Source organism: Equus quagga, chromosome 16 (genome assembly GCF_021613505.1).
Source record: "Equus quagga isolate Etosha38 chromosome 16, UCLA_HA_Equagga_1.0, whole genome shotgun sequence".
NCBI classification, from domain to species: domain Eukaryota; kingdom Metazoa; phylum Chordata; class Mammalia; order Perissodactyla; family Equidae; genus Equus; species Equus quagga.
Window position 1 is genome coordinate 38169292 of NC_060282.1, and position 19337 is coordinate 38188628.

The following is a 19337-nucleotide window of genomic DNA, read 5'->3' on the forward strand; positions in this document are numbered from 1 at the left end:
TATTTATCCAAAGAACTTGAAAACACAAATGCATAAAGATACATGCGCCCCTATGTTCACTGCAGCATTATTCACAACAGCCAAGACTTGGAAGCAACCTAGGTGCCCATCAAGGGACGAATGGATACAGAAGATGTGGTATATATACACAATGGAATACTACTCAGCCATAAGAAATGATGAAATCTGGCCATTTGTGACAACACGGATGGACCTTGAGGGTATTATGCTAAGTGAAATACGTCAGAGAGAGAAAGTCGTGTATCATATGATCTCACTCATAAGTAGAAGACAAAAACAATGACAAACACATAGGCACAGAGACTGGATTGGTGGTTACCATAGGGGAAGGGGGGAGGGGGGAGGGCAAAAGGGGTGATTAGGCTCACATGCGAGGTGATGGAGTATAATTAGTTTTTGGGTGGTGAACATGATGTAATCTACACAGAATTCGAAATATATTACAATGTACATCTGAAAGCTATATAATGTTATAATCCAATGTTACTGCAATAAAACAAATAAATAAATATTAAAAAAAAAGAAAGTATGTAATCCTTTTTCCTTCCACATGTAATCCTCTATATTGAATCTGGCCCATTGCTTTCACTCTAAGTTTCATCTACTGAAATTAGGTTCCACATTGGTCTACAAAGAAGGATTTTTTATTAAACAAAAGTACTTTATTATTTCAATCTAGGAAATGATTATAATTCAAATACGCATCTTTCACATGAGCCCTGATAACTTTGCTGAACTTCGTATCAATATTTCTTAATAGAGGCCACTGAAGCCACCCACGTATAAAGTGACTGCAGCCAAAAGAACTTAAAGAGGGGTTTGGAATTAAGATTTGTTCTCCCAATCCTGCACCTAGTTTTGGCCAATGCTAAGCAGACCCTGTAACAGTTATCAGGTATACAGCCATGAGTCCTTCAATCATATAACATCAACTACCTCAGCACCACTCCCATCTCCAGTGCTCCTAAAGTACCTATTTTATTGCAGGCACTGATAAATGAGAACATGTTTGGGGAAGGGAGGCAGTGGTTACTGGTAAATATTTAACTCTCAGAATAGGAGAGCTGATTGATAGCATTTGCCAATATCTGTGGCGTAAATATTCACACTATGGCCAATTTAAACTACCAGTGGTTTAACAGCTGTCTTTCAAAGTTCTTAAAAATTTAACAGTTGGCTCTTGAGAGTCAGTGTGAGCCAGTTCCAGCACACCAATGGAGACAGGGCCAGCAGGCAGTCTAGGAGGTAACCCCAGGTTACTCCTCCTTAGCAACTGGCCAGTTACTCCTTTCTAAAGCACAAGACTTGCAGTATACCTCAGCAAGAGCCAAGGGCTCCTTTGATCCTACTTCCTTAGGCTAAATCCTGATCCTCACACCTGCCACCTACTCTCCAGGAGTCTGCTGTGTAAAATGGTTCTCCTTAATGCCAAGAATGAACCAGCCTGACTTCCAGATTGGACAAATTCTCCAAATGCCTCACTGCTGGCTTCCATCTGCTAGGTGGGATCACCTGATAGCAATTAAATGCCTGCATTATACCTGAGCTTGCTAGGGCCGGCTGCCAAAGCCAAGTCTTAGATGACCCATCTATCCTCTGCAGTCTTTCTGGCCAAATCTCTAATTCTCCACTAACTCAGGGAAAAGGTCTCTATCCTTTGTTTGACCCTGTTTCCATTAGCCCTTGTTACTTAATAGCTAGTATGTCTTAAATCTGAACCCCTGATCACTTTCCTAGTCTCAGAAGAAGTTCAATAGAATTAGTATAATGGATGCTCTCTGGTTATAAGGAACGTATGGGTGGGGCAGCAAGAGTCAGTTGGCCAATACCACTAATAAATGTGTTTGTTGTAGATGTATAAAAATGTTTACATCATCTTACTTTACTAATAAACCTTCTCAAATACATTTAGTATCATGCTCCTACAGCAAGATGATTAAATCAAAAGAATATCGAAACAAACTTCATTTTCTAAAGTTTTTATTTTTTTAATCTAAACTGCTAATGCATAAACCTGGAAAGTATACCTGTGGGCCAATAATATGAAAAAAAGCTTTGCTTCCCAATCATTGGAAATTGTTAAGCATTTCTATTGTCCAGAAAGAGTCCCTGTTTCATTCAGCTCCCGAAAAAAAAAAATATTCAGAGGCACGGTAAAAATGCTAAGGCTAAACCTTGATACATTTCAAACTTTACTTAAACACGATTCAGCTGTGGGACATGAACTTTACATATTTACATATTCTATACAGAAAAGAAGTCTTGTCTGGTCTGCCAGCTGTTTTCTGTTTGACCAATCTTGAAACTTCGGGAATAACATTTAATATGTAGTAATAATTATTAGCATTCCAGTAAATTTGCTCTTACCTGTGCATTTGTAGTCAGAGGCGACCCCTTTAAGCACAGCATCAAAAATGGATATTTCCACTCGTTGCTTTCTGTGATGACAACTCAGAAGCAAAGAAGGTTGGGACACAATAAAGTACAAAAACGGTTCTAGCTGCAAGTCACCAGTTCCTCTTCGTCCAGGCTGCCGAACAATCGTTATACCAAGTGCTTGTCTAGCAGATGACCTTGTGGATGCATGAAGACTTTGAAGAGAGATGATCCCTAATTTTTTCCCTGAAGGAAAAGATACGCTACTGCTTAAGAGATCTTCTGCTGTTACCGTGGAAATACATGCCTGGCTGGGCTTAGCAACATCTGCATCAACTTCTGGGAGATTTAACGAACTCTTGCCTATTTTTTCGTTATCCTTCTGTTCTTGTGATTTCGACTTGGGCAAGGCTGTACAGGAATAGGTCATTAGTGAGATTCTACTTGCAGTAATAAATATGTCAAAAGGAATAAAATTCAGATTTTTTACAATTGATGATTGGCGTGAAGGACGGGCAATGCGATGCTGACTGGTACCACTGTGCTGCTCTATTTGCACTATTCTGATTTTAACGCTGTCACTGCCAATTCCACTATCTTGAGCACCACTGTACCGAGATGAGGTTTCAGCCATGCTTCCATCAAACGTATCCATTTTTTTCTGCTCTTGCTTAGAAATCTGTAAGGAAAAATTATAAAATATTTTAAACTAGTTACATTCCCAGTATTACTGTATAAATGATGTTATGCAAATATGTTAAAAATGGGTCTAGTATAACCTGTAACACGGTAATCATAAAAACAAAGTAGGTGCCCATTCAAGAAAATTATTCATATTAAAATGCCAAGGAAATACTTGGGAAAAAGCATCAAATGTGCATTTCTTTTTAAAATTCTTTTAAAGATTTTATTTTTACTTTTTTCTCCCAAAGCCCCCAGGTACACAGTTGCATATTTTTAGTTGTGGGTCCTTCTAGTTGTGGTATGTGGGATGCCGCCTCAGCATGGCTTGATGAGTGGTGCCATGTCCGCGCCCAGGATTCAAACTGGTGAAACCCTGGACCGCTGAAGCACAGTGCGCGAACTCAACCACTCAGCCACGGAGCTGACCCCTCAAATGTGCATTTCTATCTTTAAAATTACTTTTGAGTGTCAGACTTTCTTTGGACTAATACAAAGTAATGTATAATTAAAAAAATGCCTCTTTAAAGAATTATACTAATTAGCATTCTTTACAGTGATTTTCCAAGTAGTACAATAAACTGTTTCCAAATCATGATTACTATTAGTTGAAATTATATTTTAAGTAGGAGTAGTTTACATTGTTTACCTTTATCATTATAAAATTGATTTTCAGGTTTTGGATAGTAAGAAAGAGAAGGAAAACTCAGTAGTCCTAAATTATGAAGGACAAAGAAAAGTAATCTAAAATAATTGTATGCCATTCAAACTGATGTTTATTTTCCTCTAGTACAATAGGTTTGAAACAACGGTAAATGTAAGTGATCAAGCAAAACATAAGTAATTAAAGTCCTTGAAGGTGGATTTTTCCTTTGTACACTAAAGGCTATTAGTTCTCAAAATTTCCCATCAATGACTCCCTATGTAGGGAACAAAGAACAACGTGGTAACAGTGGAAGTTATGATCATTTTGGCAGCACAACTCCACAATCTCCAGTTTGATTCTTTGCTCTCCCCCTTTCTTAGGTCTCCTAACCATCAGTTTGCTATTTAAGACCTAGATCTTTCACTTGTTTTTTTCTTGAAGTAGTAATACAGATTCACTAAAGAAACCACGGAAACTCTGAGAAAAAACCAAAATCCCCCCAACTCCCATCTTATCACCAAACATAATCAATGGTAATATTTTAGTGCATTTCCTTTTAGTCTTTTTTATCTACATGCACATAGGTTCCCTCCGCCCTCACCCCTTTATGGTTATAATCATACTGTAGAGACAAATCTGTAACCCTTTTTACATACTAATATACTCTTCATAAATGTCATTTTAAAAAGATGTATAATATTTCATTTAGTGTTAGAAACAATTTTTTCAGCTATTTCCATATAATTGGACATTCAAATTTTTAATTTTTGCCAACAAACATCTATGACAAACATCTAATAATATTTCCTTAGGACAGGCTCCCAGAAGTGGAATTACTAGGTAAATGGTATGAAAAAGTTTAAGGTTATGGAAAATCTCCAACACCTTTCCAAAAATGCTACACTCATTTATATTACCACCAGCAACGGAAAAATATTCCCCAAAGTACTAGGTATTGCTTATCATTTTTCAGGCTCTTCCTTAATTTGATTGGTAAATATAGTATCATTTTCCCACATGCTACAAATTATTATAGGTTTCTTGTGAAAGTGTTAAAGGACTGTTAAATAATTCAAGACAATGATCTGTCATTAAAATTTTTCAAATAACATTTGTTAATTGATTTAAAGTTGTTGAGGAAGATACATTGTTGTTAGAAAAATCCATCATTAGCTATTTGAAACAAAAACAACTTGTCTGTGTTCTGTGAAGATACCACCTTTTTTAAAACACCTCTATCTATACTATACCACTTCCCTGCCTGGAGCACCTCTTCTGAGCTTGCTGTAGCTGGCAACCATTTAGCTATCTATCAAAACTCAGAACAAACGACACTTGTCTGAGAAGTGTTCTCTCACACTCTTTTACTTCTTGGTGATCCTAGTACTTTACTCATACTTCTATTTTAGTATGTTTTATTTTCTATAAAATGTTTTGTGGTGGTAGTATCAGATAGTGTTAAAATAACCTATAGCCTTTGGAGTCAGACAGAGATGGGGTCAAGTCTAACACTTTCTAATTGTATCATTTTGGACAAATTAAACCTCTTGAAGGCTACATAATCTCACGTATAAAATACAGATAATAAATCCAACCTGAAAGGGTTAGTATGAGGATTCAATGAACTAATCTACCTAAAGAAGTCAGCACAGTGCCTGACATATAGTAAATACCCAAAAATGGGCAGCTGTTATGTGTGTCTCTTTTACCAGGTGAAGGGCTGCTGGAGGTACTGGGCCATATCATTTTGCTTCTGAGTATCACTAAAGAGTAGTGTAGTGCCTGCTACACTGAAGAGAAGTTCCATAAATGTTTGATGATATGCTAGTTTCTGATACAACATTAAATGAAAAAAATTGCTCTGCAGACTAGAAATACACGATTGCTAATGTGTAAATATACATGGACACAGACTTCCCCGTATACTGTACTCTTTAAGGTCTTTCGAGACACATGCATGGACTTTTTACTGATCTGCATCCTCCACCTTGGGGGCTTGATCACACTTCAAGCAATTCTCTCAGTCTCTGATGGGTTCTCATCCTCACATTAGGGACATTAATACCCAACCCACAGAGTTCCTGCAGCATCAAATTAGTTAACGTATTGAACACACACAGTAGGCACTCAACAAAGGGTAAGTTAAAGAAAGAAGTCACGTTCTCTGTGAAGACTTCTTCAACCCTTCCACATGGTGCTTAGTCTTTCCAGCTTCAGTGCTTTTATAACAAACTAATATTATTATAGCATTTTCACACTGTGCTCTGTCTCAGAGATTGCGAGCAACTGAAGATTAAAAAAATAAGATACCACTGAGTATGTTTATTATTTGCCAAACATTGTTAGCACATTACACACATTTTCTTTACTAAGTGTGGCAGTCCTTTCAAGGGAGTACTGTTACCTCCATTTTATAGCTGAAGAAACTGAAGCTTGGAGAGATTAAACAACAGGTCCAAGGTCAGACAGCTAGTAGGCTATGGGTAAGAGGGAATGCCATTACTATTCCTAGCACACATTATACCGCTTGTTATATAGTAGATTTCAATAACTGTGTGCTGACTGAATAAATGAATAAACATATTTAATTTAAAAATTCAGTAAAATAAATTAAGGCAATTATCAAAATGACAGTTTAATTTTAAAGCTTTCAGTTATTCCTATTATAAAAATTTCAAATATACCTCCAAATCTATTACCAACTAGGAATTATCAAGTAATATGTGAAAAAATAATAAAATCAAGTACAGAAGTAGTCTAGGACTTATTGCTCACATTTTGAGGCATTATAAACTAAATATCTGTATACAGCATAACTAAAAAAATCCTTTAGGTTGAGTTCAATGGCAAAGCTCAAATCAAGAACTCAACTAGTTTTATTCTCTCAATCAGTAGAGGCAACCACAATTAACTATATGAGACTATATTTTACATGCACGGAGCATTATATTTTCTTCTGATTTACATATTTGTATTTAAAATCTAGCCTCTCCTTCTTTGAAGTGAATTGTTTCCCCCTTTGGTGTTAACGTGACAAAACCAAATACCTGTAGGTAAAGATAAAGAAATTTAGTTGTCCAGCCCTATTCCTTGTTGAGAGTGACACATTAGACTCTAGTGAATGTCAAGTGGCCCAATTTTGAGATATAAATAACCAGCAGGGGCAGGATGGCAGCTATCAGCTCAGGTCATGTGGGTTACTGAACAGAAGTCAGATGGTAACTAATTCTAGTCACTACTGAGCAGAATGGAATTTGAATCAATGACCCAGAGATGAAAGACTCTGACCCTTACTGAAAGGAAAAACGAAACAAAACAACTTTCCCCACACTAGAAAACTAAATTCTAAAAATTGGGTTAAAAACAAACATTTCCTCCACTTTTCTAAGCTTCCACACTATTCGTAGAACTGAAATAAATAAGCTGGTGATTTTTCAGACATATTAAAAACCCACTGGTTTGTCACCAGTCTACTGCAGATTCATCTATTATATTGAAGAGTATCTGGCCTGCTATTGAGAGAAGTTTTATAATTAATTATATGTGCTAAACTCTAAACTTGGGCATCAATTTACTATTTCTTTGTGGAAAGAAAAGTTCACTAAGTACAAACTCTGAAAATAACTTTTGCTTTATTACTGTCCAAGGGGACTAATCATTTAAGTTGTCAAAATAGCAGTGTCTGCTAGCTCTTAGTGACTGCAGAAGAAACGTGTATCTCTGGGCAGTGCTGTTACATCAGCTCTCCTACTCTTTACCTAACTCATTTAAAATGAACAATAAAAGTTTTCTTTAATTAGCTACTGGTGTGCATTAACATGATCATGATTAAACCATAAAAACCAACTGTACATTACTCTGGTCCCCTCTTCCATATGTTTTAAATTATTCTGTTTGAAAATGTACTTTGCGTCCCTTTTAAAAGTTTGACCTTCTCCTTTCAGAGAATTAAATGCATATTACTGTAGTGAAGAAGATAATGTTTCAGACCTCCAGGCATATATTAAACACACTGGCAGCACTTGAGACAAAATGCTTTACTTATTAGATACTTCCTATTCTAAACAGTGTCATCAAAGGCTAAAAACAAAATCCATATAAAAGCTGCACAATGCTTCCACACAGAACCTGTGCCAAAATCCCTGTACTTTCCAACTAATGAGGAAAGGATGTGTACTCTTAACATATGAATGTAAGATTTTCCAAGCATTCACTTTAGGAAACTGGGCTATTGATTCCATATGGGTTATGTTAAAAGAAACTGTATTGGTAAAATAACCTTTAAGATATCTGGCATGATAACTATAATTAAACAATATTCAAAAGACTAAAACAAAAGGGAATTTGGTTCCACAATGGCTAATTAAAATAAAATGAAAAAACACACCATGCCATCTATCAAGATAAATTGTTATTGTTTAAGACCTATTTAAATACTGTTAAAATATACTTTTAGATAAAATCTGAAAGAGCGGGAAAAATATTTGTGGCTTAAAAATGGATAGTTATTGAAGAAAAAAGTTTAGGACTCTGAAATTTTATGCAGAGATAACAGCTTTAAAGCCTTGAGCACAACCAGATGGTACGTAAATCAGAGGAATTCTACAGTTTCACTATCAATGAGTTTCAATATGAGAAGGTTTTCAATAGCTAGGAAAACATGTCAAGTTGATAGTTTACTTCTTAGATCATTTCAGCGCATTTTCCCATCCTTTCACAGCCATGTATGGCACAGATAGAGCCACCACGGAAAAGGCGCTGAAAGCCGTACTAGTAGCTAGGGAACTGTAGCTAATTCCTCCTTTGAATGTATCGAGATAGGTAAATTTACTAGCTCACCCTGGAGTCTGGTAAGAACCAAAGTATTTCAGGAGTTGTGGCTAAAACCACACTTGAATATGTGACAATACCAAAGATGCATTAAAATAATTTCAAATGACATTAATTAGACGTCCTTCAGTAGCATTTTAGAATGGAGAAAGATAAACTTGATTGATTGAAACTTCTTGTTTGGCCATATCAACATTTTTATGAGTACATGAAAAAGTCATTCTCATTAATAAAAATGCTGCAAATAAATGGCTATTTAAATTTTAAAGAAAAATACGTGGAAACCAACCTCTTGAGAATTAGCAAGGGCTAAAACAAAAACAATTTTTGTTTTGATGGCTGACAACAAAGGATAATTCAGCATTTATTCCAGTATGTTAATTCACATGATTTCTTTTAATTTCTCTGTCTTTTTAAGGAAACCTTAACTATACACCAAACATGAACATATCTGCATATTTTTCCAACCTCTTATCATAATTATGGTTATCTAACAGCAACACTGAAGTAATATTTCCAATGTGCAACAGTTATACTGTAACCTTGATCAAAATATCTTCTGCCAATCATGAGATCCTCTTTCATATCTTATAAATTATGGAAAAGTGTGAAACCACAAAATCAAAGTGACAATCACATCTGTATATCACTGTGACATTTATTCTAAGTTTTTACTGCTCTTGCAAAAATGTAGTAGTGTTTTCAAAGGATGTCTTCTCTATCTCACAAAATTAAATACAATAAAAAAATTGGCTACAGTATTTTAATGGTTTCACATATTGGAATTACAAAGGAGAATTTTTATAAATGAAAAAATTACATGCCTCATTGATTAAACATTTGCAAACATACTTGTCTAGCTGTATCTTTTATAAGTTTGGTTTTGGGGATGGGGTGTGGTGGTACTGCTGGGAGAGGCTGTTGTTTGCCTTTGGCAGAGACACATTCTACACTGGAAGCTTTACATAAATAGCAAATTGTTGTAACAATCAGAAACAATTTCAAGAGATAATTTAATCAAGTAAACAAAAAAAGTATATTTTTAAGTCTCAAATATTCAGTGATTTCAGCATTACGCTTCGTAAACTTTTATCATTTTATGCATGAATTACCACTGTCAGTGATCTGTTAGGTAAAACTTACCTAAGTACATTAAGTTAAATAAAAAACATCATAAAGAACAAATTGACTTCGATATGAAACATCTCCTTCAGTGTCAGCAATCCATTATTTTTTATTTAAAAAATGAACTTGAACAAGCACTGTATGCCTTTGGGTATTACAGATACAGACTGCTAGAAAACAAGGGCTTTTTATATTTTATTCTCTAAGCCAAATGTTATACAAGATCCCACACAATATAATTGTTCCCAGTTGGATGGCAAAAAAAGTTTTCACAAGACTGCAGTAATTATGCAAAAGAGCAGAACTAATGATACCCATCACTGCTTAACAGATAGAACGGTAAAGAGAACTATAGTTTCAAGTTTTCCCTTTCATGAAGTTACTTTCCGGCTCTTTGAAGTAACAGTGTGAGGCCACCACTGCCTGCTAAGTATCAGTTCAAATATTCACATTTCAAGAGCAGTGCTAACTGCAATAAAAGCAGCCTGGAGAGAGTTTAGGCAAGATTGTGTTTTACTGTAGTCCGTATTTGGTCTACTGTTCTCATTTGGGTGGCAAATTACAAAGAGAGACCAGTTCTAGTGCTAAACTGACTATTACACCTTGATCATTATCAGTGTATGTTTCAATATGATAAACCAAACAAAAAGAATAATACACACCAACCTTCCCACACAAGTAAGTTCAGATCCTACTTACTGAGATTTTATCTGTAGTTTTGACCTTTAGACTTTTGTGTCTGTCTGTCCTTTGATACATATATGATTTCACAGCATAAGCTTATTTTCAAGGGTTTCTAAATTCATGGAAAAAAATTAGTTCCAGGCAAAACTTTGCATACAAGGTCTTAACTCAGAAACAGTTCTCATTCTTTCTCCCTTTCTTTTTCAACGTTGCTCATATATAAAATCGGAAGAGGTTGGTCATTTTTGTTCAAGGACACTAAATCTAATTGATTTATACTAACTTCCGAGTTTAAGTTTGACTTGTTAGCTTTTTTGCAATGAATTCAGTTTTAAAAAAATAAAACTTGACACACTCCAGGAACTTGGATCTTAATCAAAACAGATGCCTCTACATCAGAAACAACAACCTGCTTTGAAATGGCCATGATGTTCATTCTTAAAAAGTGGCTACTGTGTGTACAAGGTAACTACTCTTCATACTGATGAAATCCAAGGTTCATTCCACTGATGTCAATGTGGAAACCATTTTGTCTCATGGCTGCTTGAAGATTTTCAATAGGATTAAATCAGCTCCAAGTCCTCATTATAACAGGGTTTACAATTGTGTCTGAGTTGGAGTCTGTTTCTCATAGAATTTTACTAAGAGACTGACTTAGATTGGCTCCTTAGAGCTAGCCTGATTTTACTAGAAACAACTGTATCGCATCAGCCACTCTCATAAACTTGCCGTAAGATTGAATCAGCCCTGACCCTGAAGCAGATGAAAGTTTACCAAGGCTATGCATTCTCTGTAAGAGTCACAGAAAAATTTGCATTTAGTTTCTGCAGCAATGCAGAAGCAGAATATGCTGATTACTATTCCAGTGGGCCTTCGCGTTGCAACTATGAACCTGATATTCTGATAAGAAAACTACAGCTGAACTTGGAGAAATTTCTATCGATAAAAATACAAACAAATCCTTATTTGATTATTTTATTCCTCATATCACATATGTTCTTTTAAAGAGACTATGTAGGGTTTATGGAAATGAATCAAGAACACGCTTTAAAAACTAATTTTTCCCTAATATTCAGTGCAAGTTGAAAAATAATGAAAATGACTTAAGTATATCCATAATTATGCAGTAGCTAGTTTTCATTGGCAAACAGAATATACTTATTTAACAAAAACACTGAGCTGATTTTCATTATTATATATTTTATTTACTAAATCTAAACAAACCTGGTTCAGTTAACGGTAAATTCTCTTCAAAGTAAACCTGAATCTAAGCATTCTCTACTATGTATCTGATTTTATTGAAGTCCATCAAGACATTACAGAATAGAGGGTCATTTACAAACTTTTATTGACTACCCTTGAACTTCACGTGGAGATCAAATTCAAACTGAAATAAAGCTACATACTGATTCTCTGTGTGTCACATGTTATCAATACCTTAATGATGCAATGGGCTTGAAATGCAAAATGGTCAAGAAGTTAGCGAGAAACATTTGTTTCTGCCCTGCAGCCAATTCTTCTTCTCCATTAGAAGAACTTTGTTCTTCTCTACTACTCCATAAAAATAATCACTAGGCCAAAATGACCTTCCACACAAACTGCTTTGATCATGTCAACCCTCTCTCTTCAGTCCTTAGAAATTTGAAGTATTCTCTAAATCAGGTAAATATCTCTAATAGCAGCTCTGGTCAGCTAGCCCTACAACTTCAGTAAATTTTCATGTGCTGATATGCCCCAAATAATTCTTGCTGGTCTAAGAAAGCAACTTTCTGAGTGTTAATGAAGGTAATCCAACCTATACCTTAAGAATATTCTTGGTCACACAGGACTGCTCGAATAAAAGTTTAAGTCAGAAAGAAAATGTAGATTAGCTCCTCCTAAATATCAAGCATCATCTCTACAAACATTAAAATAGTAACCACGTCTGAAAACTCCTGAGAAGACTTTCTCAAAAAGCTATGAATGAGAAAATAAATTTTAATCATAGCTGGTATGTGATTACTAGCTGATCTTATCAGAACGTTTCTTGTTAACACTAAATTTTAGAAGATCACATTCACAAGTGTCATCAAATTAGCATTATTAAAGAGAAGAGTTCTTACCCTTTAAAACTTACATCTCTCTAAACTAAATAAGGAGCAAAGTTTCATTTTTTAAATGATATTATTTTTAAGGTAACATTTTCAGTCAAGTATGGTTAATGTTTGGACTTTAGCTATAATAATTTTATTGGGATAAAATATTTCTTAAGCTTCTTAAAGACAGAGCCAATGTCAAAATTACTGAGCAAAATATGGAATAAAATTTTATTTCACATTATCCATTCATACAACAAATTCTTACTGAGCATCTACTATGTTCTAGGCACTCGCTGGAGATATAGCAGAAACAAAGCCTTCGCCTTCATGGAATTTACATTCTAGTGGGGAAGTCACACGGTAATTTTTGTTTGTTTGTTTTTGGTGAGGAAGAATGGCCCTGAGCTAACAGCTGTTGCCAATCTTCCTCCTTTTTTTTTTTTCTCCCCAAAGCCCCAGAACATAGTTGTATATCCTAGTTGTAAGTCCTTCTAGTTCTTCTATGTGGGAGGCTGCCACAGCATGGCTTGATGAGCGGTGTGTAGTGCATGATCAGGATCCAAAGCTGTGAACCCTGGGCCACCCAAGTAGAGTGTGTGAACTTAACCACTACACCATGGGGCCGGCCCTTAGACAATAAAATTTCATATAACACATACACACATACAAACCATTTTTACCGATGAATTGGATGTGTTATAGAGAAAGACAGAAGTAAAAAGTGATTTTTGAGTTTTGTGGCCTGAGCAGCTACAAGAATGGAGAAAGATGATTTTCCAGGCTATGCAAACAGCTTCCCAATCTGTCTATGTGTTATGCCAATGCTTTACTGATCTTTCTTTCCAATCTTTGCCTGTTTTTTTTCCTGCATTTTCTCTCCAAATCTCCCCAATACATAGTTGTATATTTTAGTTGTGGGTCCTTCTAGCTGTGGCATATGGGGTGCAGCCTCAACGCGGCCCAACGAGTGGTGCCATGTTTGCGCCCAGGATTGGAACCAGTGAAACCCTGGGCCGCCTCAGCGGAGTGCGTGAACTTAACCACTCGGCCATGGCGCCGGCCCCCAATCTTTGCCTGTTTTCTGAAGAATCATAAATAACCACAGTGATCTTCACATAGAGAGATGATGACACTCACCACGATACTCAATTTTAAAAGACTCTCTAGTTCAATTATGATGTCTTCCTAGTTCCTCCAGCAAGCCAAACCCCCAATCAGCTAAGAACCATTCAAGTGAGGTCTATGATTAATGATGGTTTTCTGGGGCTGGGGCTAGGCCTCATTCTAAACAAACACTTGGAGAACAGAGAAATGGGGCCAAGACATGGAGTCATGCCACATCTCCAGAAAATCAAATGAATGAGACAGAATATTTCTTGGGAGGATTTTGGCCCTGGAACAGCTGAGACTGACAGAATACTGTGAGTTGAGCTGGAATGGGAAAAAGGACAGGATTGGGCTCTTATAAGACCTTCATGGCTCTAATTGCTACTGAGCATTTCTATTTGGATGTTCCACTACCAACATCACCACCCAAAGCATCACCATAATATTTTAAAATGTCTTTTCCCAAAAATAACACCTCTGGGGCCAGCCCGGTGGCATAGTAGTTAAGTTCATAGGCTTTGCTTTGGTGGCCTGGGGTTCATGGGTTCGGATCCCAGGTGCAGATCTATATATATAGCTATGCTTCATGAGCGTCCCACATACAAATAGAGAAGACTGGTACAGATGTTAGCGCACAGACAATTTTCCTTAACCAAAAGAGGAAGACTGACAACAGATATTAGCTCAGGACCAATCTTCCTCACCAAAAAATTAAAAAAAAAAAACACCTCCACATCTTAACTTTTTATTTATGTGTTCCCTCTCAAAAGGCTCAAACATTAAATATACCTTCCTAGTCCCTACCGAGTACTGCTGGTCATTCCTTCATTTCATTATTACTCTTGCTCTTTCTTTCGTATTTTCTATTCTTACTGACCCTTTCCATTCTTCATTGGCTGATTACCAGAGTTCCTTAATTAGTATCTTTCACTGGTCTCTTTCTTTCCTAACCTATCCCATACAGCACTGCCAGGTTACTCTTCTCAAAACACTTTCAATATTTACTTACAAACATTTGTCCCACTAGAATGTAAGGTCCATGAAAACAGAGACTTTTGAGTATTTTGTGTTTCTACTTTATCACCAGCACCCGAAACAGTGCTTGGTACCTAGTAGGCACTCAATAAATATTTAACGAATGAGTTATGGATGGAACAAATGAACTGAATCATTTGCAAGGTGCTCATTTAGGTCCCTGGGTGGCAGAGCGGATAGAAAGATTAGTTAAAGTTGCCTGCCTTCTAGGTTAGAGATACTTATTTACTAAAGATGCTTTCAGGACACATCCGAACCAGGACTGAAAGAAGCCAGGATCTAAACTTGTTGAAATGGCAGTAAGGACCCTGAGGCTGAGGGAAACACATAAATGAAACAGAGACACAAGACAAAAAAGAGTATGGGTAAACGTATGGAAAAGGAAATGTCCCATTTGGCTCAAACAAAAGATGTATTAATGGGAATAGTGGAAGACTAGGTTGAAAAGGCAGGATAAAGGAAGATTCTAGGTGGCCGGTTAAGAAATTTGAACTCTTAGTTTTAGGCCAGTTTTCCTCAAAGCAGAGCTGCTTGACCACCTGAATGAGAATCCCACTTACTGGATGCTAAGAATGTGTCAGGTACTTTGCTATCTGCACTTAGTATATGTTAGGCACTTTTCTATATCAACTCATTTAATCCTCGGAACAACTCTATAAAGTAGGTACTCTTATCCCCATTTTAAGATAAAGATACTAAGGCTCAGAGAAATTAAGTAACTTGTTCAAAATCACACAGCTAGTAAATGGTGAAGTTGGGATCTGAACATTAGCAATATGATTCCAGAGCTCATTTTAAAATCACAACTACATAGTCTCTATCTCAGAACATTATTTGTTTCTTTCACAGCCCTTACTACAATTTGAAATTTTAAAAATTTGTTGTTGTTGTTGTTAATACATATCTTCCTACTAGATGGCAAGATCCATAATTGTGGGGACTAGTTAATTTTGTTCGCTGCTACATACCTAGTGCTGGGCACATCGTAGATGCCTCAGAAATATATGCTTTGTAGATAAATAAGCGAATGAAAAAATAAGAAAAAAGAACAGGAGAAAGGAGTAGAGGAGTAAAGAAACAGATACCATTATGAATATCTAAGGGACTAGGAAAGTTTTTTATTACTGCATATTTCAGACAGATGGCTTCCCAGAGAAAGCCTTCATCAGTATATGAATGTAGTTTGAAATGCTGAAAGGAAAAATCCATTTGCAAGGTGCTGGGACCAGGTGTCTCTATTTCAGCAATCACTGTATTCAAGGACAGGAAGCAGAGCCTGGAGAAAGAGCACTACACCAGGGAACTGAAGACCTGGCTGAGGGCCACAGTTTCCACTAAGTCACACCTGTGTGCAGCTACGTGGGGAAAAACTCTTTGTTCACAGCTTTCCTTTTGTCGACATGAAGTTAAAATGGAGTAATCTAGGCCAAATTCAAATTCTCAGTTCAATGCATCAGAATCATGGCTTATTAGAGCTGGAAGAGGTTCTGGAGCTCATTGTTTCCAGAGATTTTCAAGCTACTTTTTAGATGGGGTACAGCGTAAAGGGCAGGTGGGGGAGTGGGGATTTACAATATATAAAACAGATAAAAGCAAAGTTGCCATAGGATGTTTGTGTCATGAATGTGTATGCACGTGATTTGAGGGCCACAAAGCTCAAATCTGCTACAGGTTCCACCACTTCTTGATATAATTTTTAACTATATGCTTTCTTGAGATAATAATTCACATACCAAATAATTAATCTATTTAAAGTGTACAAATCAATGTTTTTTGGCATATTTACAGAGTTGTGCAACCACCACCACAATCAATTTTAGAATATTTTTATCACTCCCCAAAGAAACCCCATACCCATTAGCAGTCACTTTCCTTCACTACCTCACTTTCCTCCCTCTCCACCAGCCCCTAGCAACCATTAATCTACTTTCTTTCTCTCTATATTTGCCTATTCTAGACATTTCATATAAATGGAATCATACAATATGTGGCCTTTTGTGACTGGCTTCTTTCACTTTGCACAATGTTTGCAAGCTTCATCTATGTTGTAGCATGCATTAGTACTGCATTCCTTTTAATGCTGAGTAATATTCCATTCTATAGATATACTATATTTTATTTCTTCATGCATTAATTGATGGACATTTGGGTTGCTTCCACTTTTTAGCGATTATGCAAAGTGCTGCTTTAAATATTCAAGTACAAGTTTTTGTGTGTACATATGTTTTCATTTCTCTTCATTATATACCTAGCAGTGGAATTAATGGGTTAGATATAACTCTATGTTTAATCTTTTGAGGAACTGCCAGACTGTTTTCTAAAACAGCCTCAACAGTTTACGTTCCCACCAAGCGTATGAAGGTTCCAATTTCTCCACATCTTCATCAACACTTGTTATTATCTGTCTTTATCATCACAGTCATCCTAGTGGGTGTGAAATGGTATCTCATGGTGATGCTGATTTGCAGTTCCCTGATGGCTAATGATATTGATAATCTTTTCTCATATTCATCAGCCATCTGTATATCTTCTTTGGAATCTATTCATATCTGTTGCCCATTTTTAAATTGTCTTTTTATTATTGTTTATTTATTATTGACATGTATTTTTTATATATTCTAGATAAAAGTCCCTTAACAGACACATAATTTGAAAATATTTTCACTCGTTCTGTGGGTTGTCTTTTCACTTTCTTAATTCTGATGAAGTTCTATTAATTAATTAATTAAATTGCTTGTGCTTTTTGTGTCATATCTAAGAAATCATTGTCTAATTTAAGGTCACAAAAATTTACTCCTATGTTTTCTTCTACGAGTTTCATAGTTTTGGCTCTTACATCTAGGTCTTGATGTATTTTGTGTTAATTTTTGTATATAGTGCATGATAGCATTTTCTTCTAATCCTTTTTTTTCTATAAGGTTGATATTAATTTCTTCTCTTTTATTTCAAATTTTAATAATTTGAATCTTCTTTTTCTTGGCCAATCTAGCTAAGGGTTTGTCAATTTTGCTGATCTTTTCAAAGAACCAGGTTTATGGTTGTGTTGAGTTCTTCTACTGTTTTTCTATTTCCCGTTGACATTTTACAGAGGCCTTAGAAAAAGTTAAGCGTTTGGGGGTGAAGCAATAGCAGTTTCCTACCCATCCCTCCATTCAAATGATCACCTGTCTGGGATGGCCTAAGACAGTCCAATGTCACACCTATTGTCTTATTTATTATTAGTGTCCACTGTTACTCTCAAAATTTTCCCATTCAGATGATAAATTACACGGTCACTCTACCAAGATCCCTGGTCCGAAACAGGATTTCCTATAGGTTCTATTCAGCTTCCTCCAAGCCCCTTCTGTTTGAGTGTTCCTTGTGGTTCTGGCCTCAGGTATAAAATAAATTAAAAAAGTGAAATAAGGACAATATAAACATCAGATCAAAGAATCAATACACTTGAAAATCCCTTGCCATCAGATTGGTAGGAAAAAGAAGCTTTTTGAGAATGCTCACAAACTAAGAAAAAAGTAAAAGAGTTAGTCTTCATTTGTGTCTCTCTCTTACTCTGTTCTCTTATTCTTTTATAAACAAGTAAAAACTGTGGTAGAGATAGTAGGGAAATATTCCCAAGAACTGTTGTGGATAAAGCAGCTTGTGATGGGTTACTGACTTTCCCACGGGGCAGGGCCCTGTATTGTATTCTCCAACTATGCCTGTGCACACACTCTTCCTCAATGAAGATGGCATGCTCTAGCACAATGCCTCTATTGAAGGGGAAGGAATATCCCTTCCCTCAAAAGAGAGGTTCCAGGTCCAAGGGCTTTTTTAAAAAAAAAGGGACCACACCACTTCCTTTTGCTACCCACCTCCAACATCCTAACCAGTGTACCCAAATCTATCAGATGCCAATACTTCACTTTCTCTTCTATCTGTCTGTTCCCCATTCTGCTCCAGACACGTACTCTTCCAAGGAGCAGGAGACGGTTCTGGGATTCCACCTACTTCAGCACCTGTGCTTCTCCTAACACAGCTCAAGGCACACATGAAAACAAACAAATACATTGTACCAATTATTGAGGTATACTTCATTCAAAAAGGGAGTCAGGGAATCGTACATTCAATATTTCTAGAAGTATCCTGCACTGACCAGGGAGAATTAAACATATTTTAATATACTTTGAGTTCTAAAATCTTTTTTTTTGTACTTTATTAGTCTAGAAATCTGATCTGTTTTGTTGGCCTGATTATTGCATGTTACTCACGAAATTCCATTTCATTTTAACCAAACGTGCTTATTTTTTCTCTGCTATATTGGTCTGTAGATTTTATTTGAGAGAGGATATTTTAGAAACTGCAGGTTTAAAACACTTTACGAGAGTTCATCTGTTAATAAGAATTTGGTTGATATCAAAGTTAAATCATAATGAAAAATCTGGTAGGTTCAACGTTTTCACTGGAAAAAAATACTCATTAAAAGTCACGGAAAAATATCACTGCTGTTTTTGGAAATAAAACACAATGATGAAACAAAGCTTCCTTAACAATGTAAAGACAGTGGGACAGTGACTCAAGGCCCTGGCAGCTATTTTATTTTGATACTTAATGTAGTTCACAGAATACCAGTTGACTTTATTCTTAGGAACACATTTAAAAATGGCAGTGATGGATTTTCAGGCCTGGTTACACCTACCAGGAAAATGACGCAACCATTATTCACCTCTTCCAACTATGGTTTTTACTGGCATCTTCTATGAGTTACACTTTGGCAC

At 36.1% G+C, this 19337-nt stretch overlaps 1 protein-coding gene across 6 annotated transcripts in view; it reads right to left on the bottom strand.

Moving 5' to 3' along the window:
- VPS13B (vacuolar protein sorting 13 homolog B) overlaps positions 1-19337 on the bottom strand; it is a 784298-nt gene that overhangs the window by 210928 nt on the left and 554033 nt on the right. For all 6 annotated transcript variants that reach the window (XM_046642610.1, XM_046642612.1, XM_046642609.1 and 3 more), the window contains one exon: positions 2389-3076. In XM_046642610.1, the coding sequence (XP_046498566.1) occupies positions 2389-3076 (688 nt within the window). The remainder of the gene's footprint in view (positions 1-2388; positions 3077-19337) is intronic.